Source organism: Nerophis lumbriciformis, linkage group LG16 (assembly GCF_033978685.3).
Source record: "Nerophis lumbriciformis linkage group LG16, RoL_Nlum_v2.1, whole genome shotgun sequence".
In the NCBI taxonomy this organism is placed as follows: domain Eukaryota; kingdom Metazoa; phylum Chordata; class Actinopteri; order Syngnathiformes; family Syngnathidae; genus Nerophis; species Nerophis lumbriciformis.
In genome coordinates, this window is record NC_084563.2 from 9,001,926 (window position 1) to 9,025,627 (window position 23,702).

Genomic DNA, 23,702 nt, shown 5'->3' on the forward strand with positions numbered 1-23,702 from the left:
ACAACATCCAGTTTCCTAAAAAAAAATTGAAATGTAGACTCGTCAGACCACAGAACACTTTTCCACTTAACATCAGTCCATCTTGGATCGGCGTTTCTGGGTGTTGTTGATAAATGGCTTTCGCTTTGCATAGTAGAGTTTTAACTTGCACTTACAGATGTAGCGATCAACTGTAGTTACTGACAGTGGTTTTCTGAAGTGTTCCTGAGCCCATGTGGTGATATCCTTTACACACTGATGTCGGTTTTTGATGCAGTACCGCCTGAGGGATCGAAGGTCCGTAATATCATCGCTTACGTGCAGTGATTTCTCCAGATTCTCTGAACCTTTTGATGATATTACGAACCGTAGATGGTGGAATCCCTAAATTCCTCGCAATAGCTCGTTGAGAAACGTTGTTCTTAAACTGTTGGACAATTTGCTCACGCATTTGTTGACAAAGTGGCGACCCTCGCCCCATCCTTGTTTGTGAATGACTGAGCATTTCATGGAAGCTGCTTTTATACTCAACTTAACTGTGGCATTTTGAATATAACCTTCTTCTTATTGGAAGCATCGCTCATCTAAAACGCTTTCTTTTGGCAGGCACTTCCTTTTTAAGACGGGCACAGGGACCACACCCTTCTTCGGGGCGGCGGCCCCCGGCTACACCATGGCGACGGGGACGGTTTACTCCACCCCGGCGCGGCCCCTGCCCCGGAGCAGCCTGTCCAGGGGGGCTTTCAAGTTCAAGAAGTCGCCCAAGCACTGCTCCTGGAAATGCACTGCCCTGATCGCGGTGGGCGTCGCCGTCGTGCTGTCCATCGTCCTCTGCTACTGCATAGGTGAGGAGGCGCGAAACGCGGAAACCGATCATGTGTTTCTCAGCGGTACTCAGTTGTAACACACTTTTCCACCACTTCCGGCAGTCAGGATAATCTCAAACAAACGGAAAAAGTCTGACGCTAAAGTCATAGAGAAGTTGTTTAAGCACAAAAATTACGACTAAAGTGGTACATTTGATTGACATTTTAGTTAAGGAACATAATTTAGTTTATCTATTTTAGCACTGGTCCGCATTGCCGGTAGTAAGTCGGACACGTTTTCAGTGAGGGTTGGACTCCGCCAAGGCTGCCCTTTGTCACCGATTCTGTTCATAACTTTTATGGACAGAATTTCTAAGCGCAGTCAAGGCGTTGAGGGGATCTGGTTTGGTGGCTGCAGGATTAGGTCTCTGCTTTTTGCAGATGATGTGGTCCTGATGGCTTCATCTGGCCAGGATCTTCAGCTCTCACTGGATCGGTTCGCAGCTGAGTGTGAAGCGACTGGGATGAGAATCAGCACCTCCAAGTCCGAGTCCATGGTTCTCGCCCAGAAAAGGGTGGAGTGCCATCTCCGGGTTGGGGAGGAGATCTTGCCCCAAGTGGAGGAGTTCAAGTACCTCGGAGTCTTGTTCACGAGTGGGGGAAGAGTGGATCGTGAGATCGACAGGCGGATCGGTGCGGCGTCTTCAGTAATGCAGACGCTGTATCGATCCGTTGTGGTGAAGAAGGAGCTGAGCCGGAAGGCAAAGCTCTCAATTTATCGGTCGATCTACGTTCCCATCCTCACCTATGGTCATGAGCTTTGGGTTATGACCGAAAGGACAAGATCACGGGTACAAGCGGCCGGAATGAGTTTCCTCCGCCGGGTGGCGGGGCTCTCCCTTAGAGATAGGGTGAGAAGCTCTGCCATCCGGGGGGAGCTCAAAGTAAAGCCGCTGCTCCTCCACATCGAGAGGAGCCAGATGAGGTGGTTCGGGCATCTGGTCAGGATGCCACCCGAACGCCTCCCTAGGGAGGTGTTTAGGGCACGTCCGACCGGTAGGAGGCCGCGGGGAAGACCCAGGACACGTTGGGAAGACTATGTCTCTCGACTGGCCTGGGAACGCCTCGGGGTCCCACAGGAAGAGCTGGACGAAGTGGCTGGGGAGAGGGAAGTCTGGGCTTCCCTGCTTAGGCTGCTGCCCCCGCGACCCGACCTCGGATAAGCGGAAGAAGATGGATGGATGGATGGATTTTAGCACTACACAATTGTATATACAATTGTTTTTTTGGTTGTTTATGAGTCCCTTCTAATGCAGTATATTTGGTTAGTATTTATTTTTTGTAATCAGCCTGACCCAAGCCTAAGGCTTATGTGTTACATAATTAATAATAATTCTGATTAACACTTACTTTCATATCATTTGATTGAATACAATTATTGGATACAATTAAAATCAAGAGTAAGATGACTAATTCAGTGGTAATAATTGAGTGGGCCCCTGGCACCTCTGTACTGGAAAAGTTGGGCCCCGGGGTCAAAATGGTTAGGAACCCTTTGTCGCAAGTAATACTTTAACGTTCTTAACTGTCATGTAATTGTAAAAGTAAGTAAACCGCTGACACACTAAAGCAGGGCCAATTCATGTGTGGCCCGCGAGCCACATCAAGCTTTTCATTTGGCCCAAAAAATGGATAGTAATTGTCGGAGGCAGATATTTACATATATCTGAATTTAAGTTGTACTTCTTTCATTTCTTAGTCATATTTGAACAAAGCTTGTGTTTTCCATTTATTCTCTTGATGCTCTGTCAGCAAGTATACTATGTGTGTAAACCTTGAGTTCTTTGGAATGTGTTTAGACTAGCATTTTGTTTTGTCTACAGAGATGGGACGAGAGAGAGGGTGGTGGGATCGGGAAGACAGACCATTTTGGGTGTGCGCGATAGAAGGTTCTAGGGTTAGACTGGTCTCAATCAAAATGTATATTGGCAAAGCTTTGAGAATATACAACAAAATACCTATTCTGTCTCTGGTGGTTTTTCAACTCAGCTTTAAGTGTCGGAAAGAACTTGGGAGCGAATTGTGACTTGAATTCCCTGGGAGGAACAACTGGTCCAAAACGCAACATTATTCATAAAAATAACTCCAAAATGTAACCAAACACTAGCAACTCATAAATTGGGTTGTGAAAATAACCCGGTATTTTTTTGGTGTGTACCAATTCCTGATCATTTGGAATTGATACCGTTACTCGACGGTACCGATGTTTGGTACTTTCGTGCGTGTTAGTAAATGTAATTTGTCTGATAGTAAAATGTTATCTTTTTAATTTAAAAATAAAAAAATAATGAGCTGATTATGATAACTGAGCTGCCCATTTGTCATACCTTGTTTTCTTACACTATTTGAGTCTCATTTGCAATGCTGTTGCACTTCCGAGACATTAGATGGCAGTACTGTGTAGTTTAACTAGGAAGTAGCTTTTTCCACGAAAGCTGAATATGTCTGAATGTTGCGCCCTAGAAAGTGTTTATACTGTATGTATTGTACTTATTACACACCAGCTGTTTGACTGTAACATTCATCCCAGTTGTGGTTGCCATTACCAAAATTGAAATCGCCATGTAAAATCGCCAATGCTAATTGTAGACTATCTACATGGCAAAGCCAATGCAAATTAGCATAAAGCTAACACATTTTTGACGAATGGAGCCATACTTTACGTTTGAGAGTTTTCCACCAAGCACACTTGCTTTGTTGCTGTTGAAAATTGACGAGAGGGAGTTTGGCCATAGTACCCGTCACTAGTTGCAGGCTCAAATCCCGTTTCAGCCCTTGAGCCAGGAGGATACCATTCCGCTGTTCTGTTGATAAGCCCTTTTCTTTCCTTTTTTTTTTTAATCCTCGCCAGCATATGTCCCAATCACTGTGTGATGAGGCAACATCGTAAAGTGACTGAGTTGCTGGGAGGTGGAGATGTTCAGTTCACTGTAAGAGCGGCAACACATTCACCGTTTAATGAGCATTAAAAGGCTGCGGCCTGCCTGCCTGTGCCAACTCTGCATGTTCTTCCTCCCACGGTGCAAACATGGAGACTGTGAATTGCCTATGATCGTTAGTAAGGTGATCTTTATTGTGCCGCTCTCCCACTCAATGCAAACAGGCACTGAGCTACACCACCAGCCTTCGCTTCTTTTAACAATGGTAATATATTTATTATTGTTTTGCAAGCTAATCGTCCCCTGTCGGAACATAAGCACTTACCATATTTTCCGGACCATAGGGCGCAACGGATTATAAGGCGCACTGCCGATGAATGGTCTATTTTTTATATTTTTCATATATAAAGCGCACCAGATTATACGGCGCATTAAAGGATTCATATTATTATTATTTTTTTTTATAAATCCTTCCTTGTGGTCTACATCAGTGTTTTTCAACCACTGTGCCGCGGAACACTAGTGTGCCGTGAGATACAGTCTGGTATGCCGTGGGAGATTATCTAATTTCACCTATTTGGGTTAAAAATATTTTTTGCAAACCGGTAATTATAATCTGCAAATGATGTGTTGTTGTTGAGTGCCGGTGCTGTCTAGAGCTCGGCAGAGAAACCGTGTAATATTCTTCCATATCAGTAGGTGGCAGCCGGTAGCTAATTGCTTTGTAGATGTCGGAAACAGCGGGAGGCAGGGTGCAGGTAAAAAAAGGTGTCTAAGGCTTAAACCAAAAATAAACAAAAGGTGAGTGCACCTAAGAAAAGGCATTGAAGATTAGGGAAGGCTATGCAGAACAAAGCTAGAACTGAACTGGCTACAAAGTAAACAAAAACAGAATGCTGGACGACAGCAAAGACTTACTGTGGAGCAAAGACAATGTACATCCGAACATGACATGACAATCAACAATGTCCCCACAAAGAAGGATAAAAACAACTGAAATATTCTTGATTGCTAAAACAAAGTAGATGCGGGAAAAATCGCTCAAAGGAAGACATGAAACTGCTACATGAAAATACCAAAAAAAGAGAAAAAGACACCAAAATAGGAGCGCAAGACAAAAAATAAAACACAACACACAGGAAAACAGCAAACAACTCCAAATAAGTCGGGGCGTGATGTGACAGGTGGTGACAGTACACCTACTTTGAGACAAGAGCTATAGTGATGCATGCTTGGTTATGGTTTAAAGTCATATCCAACAGTTGCGGCAATGACTTTTTATTGTCAATATCGGCTGCTGAGTTTCATTTTTGAATGATTTCTGCTGGTGTTGTGCCTCCGCATTTTTTTCAAAGCAAAAAATGTGCCTTGGCTCAAAAAAGGTTGAAAAACACTGAGTTACAGGATGATACATTGGTCATATTCAAAGTCCTCATGTGTCCAGGGACATATTTCCTGAGTATATAAACATAATATAATTTTTTTTTTTTTATTAAAAAAAAGAAGATTTTGTGATGCTAAAAATTATAGATGTAATCATAGTAGTATCGACTAGATACGCTCCTATACTTGGTATCATTACAGTAGATGTAAGGTGTAGATCTACCATTGGCGTTTGTTTACATTTTGTGACTGACCGGTACTTTTCAGAGGCGGTATAGTACCGAATATGATTCATTAGTATCGCATGGGCATGACGTTAAAGTGCACCCGGCAGTGGAGGCTCCTCTTTAGGGTCTTGGGGCACTAGGAGGTTGCCAGGTAGCCCTTGGCAAAGGCCTAGTACCTGAATGCCCCCCCTAGCCAGGGATACGGTGAAGACCTCGACGGCATTTGTTCAATGAAAAAAATGTGCCTTGGCTCAAAAAAAAGGTTGAAAAACACTGGCCTAAAATTTATTGTGCATCCCTTGGCGTGAACTTTAACTAACTCTCACCTCCGGTCGCCCTTCCAGCGACAAGCTTTTGCCAGCTTCCCGGCTGCCAGATGAACAAGTCGTCCGTTCTCGTTCTCGATAGTTTGTCACTGTCACTGAGCCACCTGAGAGACGCTCGTCCCCATGCCTGTTTAGGCAGGGGGGGGGGGGGGGGGGGGGGGGGGCGCAGGGGGAGGTGCAGGTGATCTCAGGAAGCAAAGCCGATCAGAAAAAGGTCAGCTGGAAAAGTGTTTCATTCACGACCTGAGTCTCTGCGAGGAATGCAAACGACTTAAGATTATAATTACCGTGCCATAATTAGCGTGTTTGGAGAAAAAAAAAAAAGAGACAAGAATCCGGAAAAAAATGAACTATAAATGCTGAATGGCGCTCGCTGCGGTGGGATGCGCGGCGCCAGCTGTCAGCCGCCTGCACCGACAGCAGCCGCCGTTTGACAGACGCGCCTTCCTTCCTTTCAGTCTTTGTGAGAGAAAACATGACTTCATTGTCTCCCGGTGGCATTAGACAATCTTTAGACGTGTCATTCCGCGAAATGGAACACCATAGACAGCCCGCCTCTAGAGACCGGGCCCTGGCGTCGCTCTTAATCTATATATGTATGGTCTCTGAGCCATGCCGCTTTTTTGGGGGGGCTAGGAAATTGCACACGCACGCGTCTTGATATGACTCGACGGCATCTGTCTCACTTAGGCTCTGTTCCGACACGCCGGCAAGACCTGCTGAGAGACAGACACCTCTCTGACTCGAATGCATCCATGCATCTGGGAATGTATCATTTTATGTTACTTTTTCAAGGTCGTTATCCTGACATGGACTTGTTTCTTCAGCATTGTCCACACGTTTAAGTCAGGACTTTGGGAAGGCCATTCTAAAACCGTCATTCTAGCCTGGTTTAGCCATTCCTTTACCACTTTTGACGTGTGTTTGGGGTCATTGTCCTGTTGGAACACCCAACTGCGCCCAAGAACCAACCTCCGGGCTGATGATTTTTTGGTTGTCTTGAAGAATTTGGAGGTAATCCTCCTTTTTCATTGTCCCATTTACTCTCTGTAAAGCACCAGTTCCATTGGCAGCAAAACAGGCCCAGAGCATAATACTACCACCACCATGCTTGACAGTAGGCTTGGTGTTCCTGGGATTAGAGGCCTCACCTTTTCTCCTCCAAACATATTGCTGGGTATTGTGGCCAAACAGCTAAGAGTCCAGTCCATAATGGATCTAACATAATAGTGAGAGTCCAGTCCAGAGTGGATAAATGTGCTATATAAATAAAGTGGATTGGATTGGATTGGATCTAACATATAGTGAGAGTCCAGTCCATAGTGGATCTAACATAATTGTGTGATAGTCCAGTCCACAGTGGATATAACATAATAGTGAGAGTCCAGTCCATAGTGGATCTAACATAATAGTGTGAGTCCAGTCCATAGTGGATCTAACATAATATTGTTAGAGTCCAGTCCATAGTGGATCTAACATAATAGTGAGAGTCCAGTCCATAGGGGATCTAACATAATAGTGAGAGTCCAGTCCATAGTGGATCCAACATAATAGTGTGAGAGTCCAGTCCATAGTGGATCTAACATAATAGTGAGAGTCCAGTCCAGAGTGGATCTAACATAATAGTGTGAGAGTCCAGTCCATAGTGGATCCAACATAATAGTGAGTGTCCAGTCCAGAGTGGATCTAACATATAGTGAGAGTCCAGTCCATAGTGGATCTAACATAATAGTGAGAGTCCAGTCCATACTGGATCTAACACAATAGTGAGAGTCCAGTCCATAGTGGATCTAACATAATAGTGAGAGTCCAGTCCATAGTGGATCTAACATAATAGTGAGAGTCCAGTCCATAGTGGATCTAACATAATAGTGAGAGTCCAGTCCATAGTGGATCTAACATAATAGTGTGAGAGTCCAGTCCATAGTGGATCCAACATAATAGTGAGATTCCAGTCCATAGTGGATCCAACATAATAGTGAGAGTCTAGTCCATAGTGGACCTAACATAATAGTGAGAGTCCAGTCCATAGTGGATCTAACATAATAGTGTGAGAGTCCAGTCCATAGTGGATCTAACATAATAATGAGAGTCCAGTCCATAGTGGATCTAACATAATAGTGAGAGTACAGTCCATAGTGGATCTAACATAATAGTGAGAGTCCAGTCCATAGTGGATCTAACATAAAAGTGTTAGAGTCCAGTCCATAGTGGATCTAACATAATAGTGAGAGTCCAGTCCATAGTGGATCCAACATAATAGTGAGAGTCTAGTCCATAGTGGATCTAACATAATAGTGATAGTCCAGTCCATAGTGGATCTAACATAATAGTGAGAGTCCAGTCCATAGGGGATCTAACATAATAGTGAGAGTCCAGTCCATAGTGGTTCTAACATAATAGTGTGAGAGTCCAGTCCATAGTGGATCCAACATAATAGTGAGAGTCCAGTCCATAGTGGATCTAACATAATAGTGAGAGTCCAGTCCATAGTGGATCGAACATAATAGTGAGAGTCCAGTCCATAGTGGATCTAACACAATAGTGAGAGGCCAGTCCATAGTGGATCTAACATAATAGTAAGAGTCCAGTCCATAGTGGATCTAACATAATAGTGTGAGTCCAGTCCATAGTGGATCTAACATAATATTGTTAGAGTCCAGTCCATAGTGGATCTAACATAATAGTGAGAGTCCAGTCCATAGGGGATCTAACATAATAGTGAGAGTCCAGTCCCTAGTGGATCTAACATAATAGTGTGAGTCCAGTCCATAGTGGATCTAACATAATAGTAAGAGTCTAGTCCATAGTGGATCTAATATAATAGTGCGAGTCTAGTCCATAGTAGATCTAACATAATAGTGAGAGTCCAGTCCATAGTGGATCTAACATAATAGTGAGAGTCCAATCCATAGTGGATCTAACATAATAGTGAGAGTCCAGTCCATCGTGGATCTAACATAATATTGTGAGAGTCCAGTCCATAGTGGATCCAACATAATAGTGAGAGTCTAGTCCATAGTGGATCTAACATAATAGTGAGAGTCCAGTCCATAGGGGATCTAACATAATAGTGAGAGTCCAGTCCCTAGTGGATCTAACATAATAGTGAGAGTCCAGTCCCTAGTGGATCTAACATAATAGTGAGAGTCCAGTCCATAGTGGATCTAACTTAATAGTGTGAGAGTCCATTCCATAGTGGATCTAACATAATAGTGAGAGTCCAGTCCAAAGTGGGGCCAGCAGGAGATCATCTTGAGTGGAGACAGGTCAGCAGAGCAGAGACGTCATCAACTGATGCACAGATGAGTGGTCCACCCTTGTTACAAAATAGGTCAGTTAGAATAATACATCATGTTGGATATAGAGAACATACAAACCATTTATTTATTAAACCTAAATTATTGAAATTCAATGATTTGGTGCATTTGCAAACAGCTAAAATGATGCAAAAAGCAAATTGCAACCTGCTGTGCAAGAAGGTACAATAATTCTTCTCAACAAAAGAGAAGAAATATAACCTAAAAGAAAAGTCTAATTTAAAACATTTGTATGCATTTACAACACTTAAAACCTTTAGTATATCAGTGTTTCAAATGAAATGATGGAATGGATTAATAAGAATGTACTAATATGATCCAGTTTAAGAAACTGTTCAAACTCAAAGTTATTAAAAGGTACAGGGAAGAATAACCCTGATGAACATTTTGAACCTTATTAAAAAATTTGATAATCTTATTCATCTCATTATGTGAGTCCTAAATGACTTATTTATGAGAACTTCATTCATTATTTATTTGTATATTTAATATGCATTTACTTTCTCTTTTGTCTATTTAAATATTTACTTACTCATTTATTCATGTATCCACTGTCGTGTCACAGATAAAGTGATGTAATGTGTTAAAAAAAAATACTTTAAAAGGAAAAAGTAACAGGATTAATTAGGCTTTGCTCCTTTTCGAAGAGGCTTTAATGAGAATCTGGATGAATGTGCTGTGTCATATTGTTATTGTGCACATGTTAGAAATAAACTAACATTATAACATAACTATATATGTAAGTAGAAATGCATTTGATGTTTTATGTTAATATTGTTGCGTGAACATCTCATTTGCTAAAAGTTGGTAGGAGTTTAAAACAATCACAATGCAAGCTTTTGTTAGCCTGTCAATGGGGTTGTCCATTGTATGTTAGCATTAGGCTAACGGCATGAGCGCCACTCCTTAACCTGTGTGTTTTTATTGCTTATTTTCAGTTTACACCAATAAGCCATAATACCTAAATGCCCTCCATGTGCATACCTAAGGACTCTTCTTTGTGTACTTACTTTTATAATAACTTCATTGGGGAGACAAAAAAAACAGCCTTGAGTTGGAAATTTTTTCTTTCCTAATTTAAAAGACTGTTTACATATCTGCCAAACTAAATTCCAACATTCAGGGAGGGCAGCGTAATGCAGTTAAATAAACCAGGGGCGTGCAAAATGTCGGCCACATTGTAGAAATTAAATAACAAAAATTCAAAAGTAGAGCAAAATAATACTGTAATAAGAAAAATATTGGTTGATACTAGGGTTGTACGGTGTACTGTGGTATTAGCAGAGTACCGCAATACTAATGAATCATATTCAGTACTATACCACCCCGTCGTAGTCACGTTATGTCATTGCTGGTTTTACGAGCAGAGGAGCATGTTCGGCAGCGTACACACACGGAGTACTTTACCCTTTATCTACAAACCCCGTTTCCATATGATTTGGGAAATTGTGTTAGATGTAAATATAAACGGAATACAATGATTTGCAAATCATTTTCAACCCATATTCAGTTGAATATGCTACAAAGACAACATATTTGATGTTCAAACTGATCAACTTTTTTTTTTTTTTTGCAAATAATCATTAACTTTAGAATTTGATGCCAGCAATATGTGACAAAGAAGTTGGGAAAGGTGGCAATAAATACTGATAAAGTTGAGGAATGCTCATCAAAGACTTATTTGGAACATCCCACAGGTGAACAGACAAATTGGGAACAGGTGGGTGCCATGATTGGGTATAAAAGTAGATTCCATGAAATGCTCAGTCATTCACAAACAAGGATGGGGCGAGGGTCACCACTTTGTCAACAAATGCGTGAGCAAATTGTTGAACAGTTTAAGAAAAACCTTTCTCAAGCAGCTATTGCAAGGAATTTAGGGATTTCACCATCTACGGTCCGTAATATCATCAAAGGGTTCAGAGAATCTGGAGAAATCACTGCACGTAAGCAGCTAAGCCTGTGACCTTCGATCCCTCAGGCTGTACTGCATCAACAAGTGACATCAGTGTGTAAAGGATATCACCACATGGGCTCAGGAACACTTCAGAAACCCACTGTCAGTAACTACAGTTGGTCGCTACATCTGTAAGTGCAAGTTAAAACTCTCCGATGCAAGGCGAAAACTGTTTATCAACAACACCCAGAAACGCTGTCCGCTTTGCTGGGCCTGAGCTCATCTAAGATGGACTGAAACAAAGTGGAAAAGTGTTCTGTGGTCTGACGAGTCCACATTTCAAATAATTTTTGGAAACTGTGGTTTGTCGTGTCCTCCGGACCAAAGAGGAAAAGAACCATCCGGATTGTTATAGGCGCAAAGTTGAAAAGCCAGCATCTGTGATGGTATGGGGGTGTATTAGTGCCCAATACATGGGTAACTTACACATCTGTGAAGGCACCATTAATGCTGAAAGGTACATACAGGTTTTGGAGCAACATATGTTGCCATCCAAGCAACGTTACCATGGACGCCCCTGCTTATTTCAGCAGGAAAATGCCAAGCCACGTGTTACATCAACGTGGCTTCATAGTAAAAGAGTGCGGGTACTAGACTGGCCTGCCTGTAGTCCAGACCTGTCTCCCATTGAAAATGTGTGGCGCATTATGAAGCCTAAAATACCACAACGGAGACCCCCGGACTGTTGAACAACTTAAGCTGTACATCAAGCAAGAATGGGAATGAACTACACCTGAGAAGCTTAAAAAATGTGTCTCCTCAGTTCCCAAACGTTTACTGAGTGTTGTTAAAAGGAAAGGCCATGTAACACAGTGGTGAACATGCCCTTTCCCAACTACTTTGGCACGTGTTGCAGCCATGAAATTCTAAGTTGATTATTATTTGCAAAAAATAAAAATAAAGTTTATGAGTTTGAACATCAAATATGTTGGCTTTGTAGTTTACTCAACTGAATATGGGTTGAAATGGATTGTATTCCGTTTATATTTACATCTAACACAATTTCCCAACTCATATGGAAACGGGGTTTGTAGAAAAGTATTGAAAAATAGTGAACATATCGAAATACATGTTGGTACCGGTACCGGTACCAACATATTGGTATTGGGACAGCAATAGTTGATACTAATAACTAATAATAAAAAAAGATTCCTTAAATTTATAAAACGTTTTTTCGCATTTTGACAAAACATATTAGCATTATAGCTAATTATTGATAGCCTCCCAGCTACTGGTAGAATGCCGTTTTGTGGGAAACACTGTCAGGTGTATCGCACCAACTTTTAAACTGTGAAAGCAACAGGACAGAATAGAGTAAGTTTCTTACAAGTATTATTATCACTGCAGGACGAGGAATAGCTAAACATGCTTCACCACACACCGTAGGATAGGATAGGATAGGATAGGTCTTTATTGTCATTGCACAAGTACAACGGGACTTTGTTTTCAGCACAAACGTGTTCAAGATTAGACAAACAAACAGTGTACAGGGTTACGGAACAGGAACACTGATGGGTCGCCACAAGGTGCCCCCGTAAAAGATGGGGAAAAAGGTAAACGCTGGGGAAGGATGAGTAAAAGAATACAATCTAGACTGGGCTTCTAAGGGGGCCCAGTTTGGAGTGGGAAAAAAAACCTCCATAACAAAGCACACAGACATATTACAACATGCATCTCGAGATATCTAGCAACAGAGGGAAGGGTGTGCGGGGTCATGCTGTTAGGCCGCAGCTCTCAGGCGCTGTCCATCATCCCTATGGGATTTGCGTCGAGGGCGTTGGATTGGGGGGGGGGGGTATGTGTGTGTGGCGTATATTTTTGTGGATGCATGTTTGTGTGTAAGCCTGCAGTGTGTCTCTGTTCCCGGGCATTGATGTCGTGCAGCCGATAATAACAGGTGTGTGTCCATGAGAGACAAGAAGGGAGTCTGTTGTGTCTTCGCCACACTGTCCTTCGGGAGAGTCTCGAAGCCAGGGAAACAATCCAAGTTAGAATGTTTTGTATGCCAGTGAAAATAAAACTTGCTTTTCACTCTAAATTGTCTATGACTGGTCCTCAAACCTGCGGGGCAGACAGCCCGATGCAGGGCCGGCCCGTGGCATAGGCCGTATAGGCAAATGCTAAGGGCGCCGTCCATCAGGGGGCGCCACGCCAGTGCCACAAATGTTGGAGAAAAAAAAAGAAAGAAAAAAAGTTGGTACTATTATTTCTAAATACAAAAAATAATCCCAACCTAATTAAAATGCAAAGTAAAGTCTATTTAATAGAAATATTATTTGTTACAACATTACGTCCCCCCTCCCGCGCACAGTGCGCCCCCTCCCTTCCCGTATCATCTCAACTCTTCTTGGACGTCACCACATCAAAAAATCAACACAAGATGTCAAAACGGCCAAAACTGTCAGGTGCCCAAGGAAGAAAAAAGAGAAAAGAAGAGTAGAAACGAGAAAAAGACAGAGGTAGCAGGTAGGTAACGTTAGCCTACATGAAATTATTTGTCTGTTACAGAATGTGATAGTAACCTGGCTTTTTAGCATTAAGCTAATGTTACATGATTCGGCAATTGCTAATCAATAAATAGCTAGTTCTGTTTTAACGTCGGGTTAATATTGTGGAGGGGGCTAAATTGTTATGGAAAATAATAATGTAACGTTAGGTAATTACAGTACTCCCACCTTACATTCCTCAGGGACATTTGTATTAGATCTTTTAAGCAGGTGTTTTTTGTTTACATTGTTATTGCCTTCTGGTTAGCTAATGTTTGCCCTGCGGGTAATAGTCACTTGTCCACCCCTTTATATATTAGGTATAGTTGTAAGTAAAAAAAAAAAGGTCAAAGACAAAGCTATTCGGTTTCTTGTGAGTATATACACTTCACTGACGATGTGGGGGGGCGCCACCTAAAATCTTGCCTAGGGCGCCAGATTGGTTAGGGCCGGGCCTGGCCCGATGTGATCCAAAATCACAAGAGTCATCATTTCAAATCATTTGTGGAAGCTTTGGGGTACTTTGACAAACCAGAGCAACGCTTACTCCAATCAGCAGATGTCCCGTTGTCATAATTCCGAATAGGTGGATATCTTCACGTCCTCAACTGAAAAGGGTCGCCAGGCACGCGGCGCTCCTTCTTCTCCCAAGAGTCCGTCACGTGTCAAGTAGCAACCGCTCCGTCACGACAAGCAGGTTCCCCTAAACCCAAGATCTTGTCAATTTCGTTCAAGCCAGTTAAATAGTTCCAATGTTGATTTGGAGAAAAGTGCAAACAAAGAAGCAAGCAGGAGAAATAGGGGAGAGGAAAGGGGAGCGTCCGCCCTCGATGAGTGCCAGAGCTTCACCACACACCGTAGCTCACCGGCCTCACAATGTAAACAAATGCCATGGGTGGATCTACACCTGACATCCACTGTAATGATACCAAGTACAGGGCCGTATCTAGTCTATACTACTATGATTAAATCGATATGTTTTAGCATCGCAACATCTTAAAAATGTGTCCCTGGTAGAGATGCGCGATTTGCGGGCACAACCGCGGAGTCCGCGGATTATCCGCGGATCGGGCGGATGAAATTTTTAAAAATTAGATTTTATCCGCGGGTCCAGGGTCACCACCGCGCCCACCGCACCGACACCCTGCCTCGTCCGCCTTCGCCGCGGCCGGCGTCACGCGCAGCAGGTAAGCAGCTTACCTGCCCGCCACCCCCGTGGCCGGGGGCTCGTAACAGGGGTCACTCCGCGCGCTCCGCCCGCGCAGCTTACCTGCCCGCCACCCCCGTTGCCGGGGGCGCGTAACAGGGGTCACTCCGCGCGCAGTGCGCAGTGCGCTCACGAAAGGGGTGGGGCTCACCCTGGTTGATATAGACAGCAGCTAGGAGGGTGGCCATGGAAGTCGGAACCCGCTAAGGAGTGTGTAACAACCCACCTGCCGAATCAACTAGCCCTGAAAATGGATGGCGCTGGAGCGTGGGGCCCATATACCCGGCCGTCGCCGGCAGCGAGACGCGCTTGGAGGTGCGCTCAGCGCGGCTCCCATATGATTGCGCACTGGTGTGCGTCTGGGTCGTGACAGCGTGGCACGCGAATGTCTGTGCTGCATTGGATCAGTCTCCTTTCTTTAACAGGCAAAAGCTTTATAACCTCACTAATGCCTTGCATCGTCTATATTAGATATATAACAACGGGCGGATGCGGTTCTGATCAAATGTTAGATCGGGTGGATTGCGGATGGTTGACGACTTTCTGATGCGGTTGCGGATGAAATAATTGCCTATCCGCACATCTCTAGTCCCTGGACACATGAGGACTTTAAATATGACCAATGTATGATCCTGTAACGACTTGGTATCATACAATCCAGGTTGTTTGAAGACCACTACAAACATGCAGCACACTCCTGTCAGACGGATACTGCATTTCTATTTTTTAACAGCAGTTGTCCGAGCTGACTCGTCGTTCGCCTTTACAATCTTGACCACTACAATAAAACAGTCACCGATTCGGCTCCCCTCCATTCACCAGAGCTCTTAATCTTACACTTGGCATCCCCCTCCAGTGCACGACTGTAGAAGGGCACCGATGTTGTAGAGGGTGAAATATGAGGGGGGGGGGATTTTTATTGCTGAGCAGAAAGAGACTGCCTCCTATCTGGGGAGCTCATAAATGTGCCATATCTGTATCAGTGTTAAGTCTGCCTTTATTGGCACAACACTTTACGTGTTGCTGTTTATGAGCTAACATCATTAAATTAATATGTTTATGCTCATTTTATTCAGCTTGGGCTTCCCTTTATGCTCAGTTTAACATAAACTGGGGAGACACATTGCACGTCGCAGGCCTTTGTTGTTTGCTCAAAGCAATTTGCTGATGGAAAGAACGGGATTTCCTTTATTTTCCAGGAAATGTCCCTTATGCCTTTAGGCACCCTCGCCTTTATGGTAGCAAGCACTGTTTTAGGGCACCTACTGTTCACATCTGAACCTCAACGGTGTCAATTTTTGATTCTTTTTTGTATGTTAACCAGGGCTGTACTTTTCGCTTTTTCACTACTAAATTTAAAAAAATGCACAAAACCCAAAACCAGTTAAGTTGTCACGTTGTGTAAATGGTAAATACAAACAGAATACAATGATTTGCAAATCCTTTCCAAAATATTCAATTGAATAGACTGCAAAGACAAGATACTTAACGTTCCAACTGGTAAACTTTGTTATTTTTTGCAAATATTAGCTCATTTGGAATTTGATGCCTGCAACGTGTTTCAAAAAAGCTGGCACGAGTCGCAAAAAAAGACTGAGGAAGTTGAGGGAATGCTCGTCAAACACTTATTTGGAACATCCCGCAGGTGAACAGGCTAATTGGGAACAGGTGGGTGCCATGATTGGGTATAAACGCAGCTTCCATGAAATTCATTCACAAACAAGGATGGGGCGAGGGTCACCACTTTGTCGCCACATGCATGAGCAAATTGTCGAACAGTTTAAGAACAACATTTCTCAACCAGCTATTTCAAGGAATTTAGGGATTCCACCATCTAGAGTCTGTAATATCATCAAAAGGTTCAGAGAATCTGGAGAAATCACTGCACGTAAGCAGGCCCGGCCCTAACCAATCCGGCGCCCTAGGCAAGATTTTAGGTGGCGCCCCCCACATCGGCAGTGAAGTGTATATACTCACAAGAACCCGAATAGCTTTGTCTTTGACCTTTTTTTTTTTACTTACAACTATACCTAATATATAAAGGGGTGGAAAAGTGACTATTACCTGCAAGCAAACATTAGCTAACCAGAAGGCAATAACAATGTAAACAAAAAACACCTGCTTAAAAGATCTAATACAAATGTCCCTGAGTAATGTAAGGTGGGAGTACTGTAATTACCTAACGTTACATTATTATTTTCCATAACAATTTAGCCCCCTCCACAATATTAACCCGACGTTAAAACAGAACTAGCTATTTATTGATTAGCAATTGCCGAATCATGTAACATTAGCTTAATGCTAAAAAGCCAGGTTACTATCACAATCTGCATACTTGCCAACCTTGAGACCTCCGATTTCGGGAGGGTGGGGGGCGTGGTCGGGGTTGGGGTGGGGTGGGGCGTGGTTGGGGGCGTGGTTAAGAGGGGGTAGTATATTGACAGCTAGAATTCACCAAGTCAAGTATTTCATACATATATATATATATATATATATATATATATATATATATATATATATATATATATATATATATATATATATATATATATATATGTGTATATATATATATATATATGTATATATATATATATATATATATATATATATATATATATATATATATATGTATATATATATATATATATATATATATATATATATATATATATATATTTACATCCTGAAAATAATGTGTAATGTTGTAACAAATAATATTTCTATTAAATAGGCTTTACTTTGCATTTTAATTAACGTGGGATTATTTTTTGTATTTAGAAATAATAGTACCAACTTTTTTTTCTTTTTTTTTCTCCAACATTTGTGGCACTGGCGTGGCGCCCCCTGATGGACGGCGCCCTTAGCATTTGCCTATACGGCCTATGCCACGGGCCGGCCCTGCACGTAAGCCATGATATTATGGACCATGGATCCCTCAGGCGGTACTGCATCAAAAAGCGACATCAGTGTGTAAAGGATATCACCACATAGGCTCAGGAACACTTCAGAAAACCATTACCAGTAACTGCAGTTTGTCGCTACATCTGTAAGTGCAAGTTAAAACTGTACTATGCAAAGCCAAAGCCATTAATCAACAACACCCAGAAACACCACCGGCTTCGCTGGGCCCGAGCTCATATAAGATGAACTGATGCAAAGTGGTAAAGAGTTCTGTGGTCTGACGAGTCCACATTTCAAATTGTTTTTGAAAACTGTGGACGTCGTGTCCTCCAGACCAAAGAGGGAAATAACTATCCAGATTGTTATAGGTGCAACGTTCAAAAGCCAGCATCTGTGATAGTATGGGGGTGTATTAGTGCCCAAGGCATGGGTAACTTACACATCTGTGAAGGCACCATTAATGCTGAAAGGTACATACAGGTTTTGGAGCAACATATGTTGCCATTCAAGCAACATTATCATGGATGCCCCTGCTTATTTCAGTAAGACAATACCAAGCCACGTGTTACAACAGCGTGGCTTCATAGTAAAACAGTGCGGGTACCAGACTGGCCTCTCTGTAGCCCAGACCTGTCTCCCATTGAAAATGTGTGGTGCATTATGAAGCCTAAAATACGACAAAGGAGACCCCGGATTGTTGTACATCAAGCAAGAATGGGAAATAATTCCACTTCAAAAATGTGTCTCCTCAGTTCCCAAACCTTTACTGGGTGTTGTTAAAAGGAAAGGCCAAGTAACACAGTGGTAAAAATGCCCATGTGCCAACTGTTTTGCAATGTGTTGCTGCCATTAAATTCTAAGTTAATGATTATTTGCCCAAAAAAAATGTGTTTCTCAGTGTGAACATTAAATATCTTGTTTTTGCAATTTATTCAATTGAATATAAGTTGAAAAGGATTTGCAAATCATTGTATTCTGTTTTTATTTACCATTTACACAATGTGCCAACTTCACTGGTTTCGGGTTTTGTATATCACAGAAAAAATGTAGGGGCAATAGGAAATGTCTTAATAATATCACAATTTCATAATTACACGTAAACAAAGTACACATGTGCAATCATACGTATAATCACAAAACCATCATAAGGCCGACTGTAACACTCAATTAAACACAGAGAACATACCTAAACTGTGCTAACACGAGTATAGGGCTGGGCCATATTAATCAAAACTCATAAACTAACCCATAAATGGAAATATTTGTTGACATAACTAAATATCTCCACCATGCCTTAATTTAAATTTTTTTGGCACTGTTGGGGATCCCAAATACATAAAAAAAGGTACCAACAAGTAAGAAAAGTAGGTTGTGTATAATAGGATCCTCAATTAAGAGGTATTTTGAGATAAGGAAAAAAAGAAAAAGCCTTGAAAATAATATCAGAAAAGTCAAAAATATTCTAAGCTATGCTCAGTTTTTCAGCTAACAAATACATAAAAGAAGAAAATGTGAAATAAAGTGCCCTGGTTTAGGAGGACATGTTTAAAGGTCAGCAGCAACGTGAAAATAATTGACCTTTCACAATGGTGTTTTTATAGGTAAACATTATTATAGGACATACATGCAAATATATTAGCCAGGAACACCAACTTGCCAGCTGTGTTCTGGAAATTACTTTTAAAAAGTCATTAATCCTAGTTACTCATTACTTTACCAAAAAAGTGATTAAATTACTAATGGAATTACTCTTTAATAAATGTAATTAATTACTAGGGAAAGTAATTATTGCGTTATTTGTTTTGTTAGTTTAGCAGGCTAGCAGCAGAAGTTTGTCGGCTCTGGTTTGTGTTACCTTTGCTTAATAAAAAGATTAAATGTGCTTCCGTGGCTGTATGTTCTTGTCAACAAACGGGGTATTGTTTGGATGCCAAGTTTGTCACTTTTATCATTCATTGATTTGTTGTTAAATTTTAAATTTCCCCCCCCCCCGACCTTCGTAGTTACAAGCGCGCAGTGCAGTTTGTGTCAAGTTTTAAGGTGGTGGAAGAGAAATGTTTTTTTTACTGAGCAGTTCCTCCAACTAAGACCGTGTTTCATCTGTGATGGGAAGGCTGAGTCAGCGTGAGAGTGGAACCTTGGAGGAGCGGGGCTCCCCTCTGTGCATTGCGCATGAGGAATGGACACACAGCCCCACGCAACTTTCAGCGCACACTGAGTAATCACTTTTACATCACTTGTTCATTTGGTTATGCCGGTTATGATTGTATTTCAAATATTTTACACAGGTGGGCAAACATTTGACTACAGTTTGATCAAATTTGTATGGATTTCCTATGGGAGCAAAATGCGACGAGTTGATTTTTTTTTTTTTTTCAAGTCGCACAGTCTATAAACATATGTTTTTTATTGCACGTTTGTCATTAAATAAAATAGTGAAAATACAAGACAACTTGTATTTTATTAGTAAGTAAGCAAACCAAGGTTCTTAATTAGTCTGCTGACATATGCAGTAACATATTGTGTCATTTTCCATTCTATCCTTTTGTAAAAATTATTAAAGATGTGGTAGAAAATGAATTATTAATCTACTTGTTAATTTACTGTTAATATCTGCTTACTTTCTCTTTTAACATGTTCTATCTACACTTCTGTTAAAATGTAATAATCACTTATACTTCTGTTGTTTGATACTTTACATTAGTTTTGGATGATACCACAAATTTGGGGATCAATCCGATACCAAGTAGTTACAGTCTGGTACTTTTCAGAGGCAGTATAGTACCGAATATGATTCACTAGTATCGCGGTAGTTAATACTAGTTAATACTGTAAAAATTGTACTCAATACGCTCCGGGTGTCTGATTGTACCGTGCATCTCAGTGGTAGTTTTCATTAACAAATTTCTGCTGCCCTCTGGGAAGCGCTACAGGTGCATTAAAACCAAAACAAACAGGCTAAAGAACAGCTTCTTCCCCAGGGCCATAACCATCCTGAACGGACTGCCCCATTGTCCCTCATAACTGCCTTCTCTTCGGTGCAATAACCCATTCCACCAACCACCCTGTTTTTGTTTTGTTTTTTCATGTATATATTCATTTCACACCATATTCATTGCACTTTTATATCTTTTAAATTTTTATATATTTGCACATTGTTTTTCTAGCATGCACACATCGCACTGTATGGAATGGCCTCAATCTCGTTACCTTGCGTACTGACAATAAAGCTGATTCTGATTCTGATTCTGGTGGGTGTTAAAATGGCCGTTTGAAATTGCTAATGCTAATCAGTAGCATGTCAACAGTGTACTAAATGTGTATAAGCATCGAGCTAATGCATTTTTGGAAAAGTAGAGCCTTACTTTACGAACTGTTTTGTTGGCATTACAAATTGCAACATTACTTTTAGGTAGTTTGGCTGATGTAGATGAATAAAGTATCAATCTATCACCGTTGCTGGGCATGAATGTCACGCATCCACAGGTACCATAACTGGTGAATCGGTTACTGGTGGCATAGGCGGAATGTGGTCAGTGACAAAGTAGTAGAAGCACTGGATTCGGTACCCATCCCTTAGGCAAACTAAATGGTGAAGTTGGATACAGTTTAGTGTGTTGATTGGTAAACAGATTGGTCACTGACTATGTTTTCATCCACTAAAGGAGTCTGATTTCTCAAATAACTCAGCTCAAAATAAGCATTCTACAACCCATGGAAACACCTTAGTGTTTGGTTTTTGAAAAATCGGATTATGTGATTGAAAACTAGATCTCTGGAGTAGGTGTGTGCTGCCCTAAGGGATCCTACGTATTGTGCATGCACCAGTTTCAACGTGCAGATACCATCTTGTCAAAACTGGAATTAAAAGGAGACTATTTGCTTTAGAAATTAAAAGAACGGAACATTTTGAAGTGTATCGAGGGGAAAAGGAAGAAACCAAGATTTATTTCGGAAGGTAGCTAAGAAAAAAAAAGAATGCCGGCTTAATTCGGACTTTAGGACAAATACAAGTGAGATGGAAGGGAATGAAGCAGGTATATTACAAGGCAAAGAATAAAACGTACACAAACCTCTTCACTCTGCATTTGTACACTCCAAACTGATTAACAATAACTCTGTATTCCGCACAACTGGCAAGCGTGTACACAGCCATTGCAACCAAACTGAACAGTCTTTTCCTTCGGACTTAAAACTCCTTCCGTCAATCCACAGAGCTTATTGAATGAACTTCGAGACATTTGAAAGTTTTGTTTCCATTCTCTGTCTGAAAATTCCTTTTAAACAGCTCTCTCTTGCTTCGGACCTGCATCCAACTCCAAGAGGACTTCTTGGTAGTAGTGTCATGTTCAATACAGGATCGATTGTTGATGCTGTCTGCTATTCAACATCAGGTACAACAACAACAACAACTAGGCTGTTGACTTGTCAATGTCTGCAATCATTAAAGAGTGATTTGTGAGGGGGTGCAAAGATGGTGTGACGTCATAGGTCAACCGTAAAGGCAATGCATTGATCTATTTGCGCTAAAAGAAAACAAGCGCCCCCCAGTGTACGAGAGGCGTATGACCAATAGTCGCATTAAAGAGTGCATTGACATTGAGGCTTCACAGGTCGGTGTTGTTGTTGAAGTTTATTTAGAACATGCATACAGTTACAATATGATACATCACATATTTTACATATCGTGTAAAAAATGTTCATAACTTTTATGGACTGAATTTCTAGGCGCAGTCAGGGCGTTGAGGAGATCCGGTTTGGTGGCTGCAGGATTAGGTCTCTGCTTTTTGCAGATGTTGTGGTCCTGATGGCTTCATCTGGCCAGGATCTTCAGCTCTCACTGGATCGGTTCGCAGCCGAGTGTGAAGCGACTGGGATGAGAATCAGCACCTCCAAGTCCGAGTCCTTGGTTCTGGCCCGGGAAAGGGTGGAGTGCCATCTCCGAGTTGGGGAGGAGATCCTGCCCCATGTGGAGGAGTTCCAGTACCTCGGAGTCTTGTTCACGAGTGAGGGAAGAGTGGATCGTGAGATCGACAGGCGAATCGGTGCAGCGTATTCAGTAATGCGGACGCTGTATCGATCCATTGTGGTGAAGAAGGAGCTGAGCCGGAAGGCAAAGCTCTCAATTTACCGGTCGATCTACGTTCCCATCCTCACCTGTGGTCATGAGCTTTGGGTTATAACCGAAAGGACTAGATCACAGGTACAAGCGGCCGAAATTAGTTTCCTCCGCCGGGTGGCGGGGTTCTCCCTTAGAGATAGGGTGAGAAGCTCTGTCATCCGGGAGGAGCTCAAAGTAAAACCGCTTCTCCTCCACATCGAGAGGAGCCAGATGAGATGGTTCGGGCATCTGGTTAGGATGCCACCCTGGGTGGTGGTTTAGGGCACATCCGACTGGTAGGAAGCCACGGGGAATACCCAGGACACGTTGAGAAGACTATGTCTCCCCCGGGAGGAGCTGGACCAAGTGGCTGGGGAGAGTGAAGTCTGGGCTTCTCTGCTTAGGCTGACGCCCCTGCGACCCGACCTCGGATAAGCGGAAGAAAATGGATGTATGGATGTAAAAAAACTAACTATTTGAGAAGTCATACTAATTTAGTACAAGGAAGTGTAGTAACTGGTTGATCACTTCCTGGAAGAAAGCAAAACCAAAAACAAGAAGAACGATGTCCTCCATTGTTGTTTACTCTGTGGCCTTCCTCTTCTTGTTGAAGTCATTTGGGCCTTACATCACATTTTCATGCTATACCCTTTAAACCTAACAAGGTTGGCCTTGCATGTTGTCTGTTAAACACAGGCGGTCCGCCATCATTCTCTGTGTCCTTCAACCACTCGCCATTCACCTGCCAACTCTGGCTAAAATTAGAAAGTGTCAAAACAATGCATTTACTTTGTCTGCATTGCCAACAGAGGGTCCAGATGGCAGCCTGTATGAATGACGTATGTGTTACTCAGACAAGGTAGAACTGCTAAGTCTGCATTTTTCACACCTGGCACTAATTGGCCTGTCTGGAAATATTTCAGTTGATTTTTGGGATAATTCAGCCGTGCCAATCAGGAGCGGGTCCAACTTTGACAGGACCGGTGCTAAGAGAGTGAACATAAATAAAAATTGACTTAGATCAATGTTTTTCAATTCTTTTGTTGTCACTCCCCTCTCCCCAATAATAT

General features: G+C 42.0%; 1 protein-coding gene across 2 annotated transcripts in view; it reads left to right on the forward strand.

Annotated features, from left to right (window-relative positions):
* LOC133616971 (teneurin-3) overlaps positions 1 to 23,702 on the forward strand; it is a 745,483-nt gene that overhangs the window by 387,011 nt on the left and 334,770 nt on the right. For both annotated transcript variants that reach the window (XM_061976582.2, XM_061976583.1), the window contains one exon: positions 586 to 824. In XM_061976582.2, the coding sequence (XP_061832566.1) occupies positions 586 to 824 (239 nt within the window). The remainder of the gene's footprint in view (positions 1 to 585; positions 825 to 23,702) is intronic.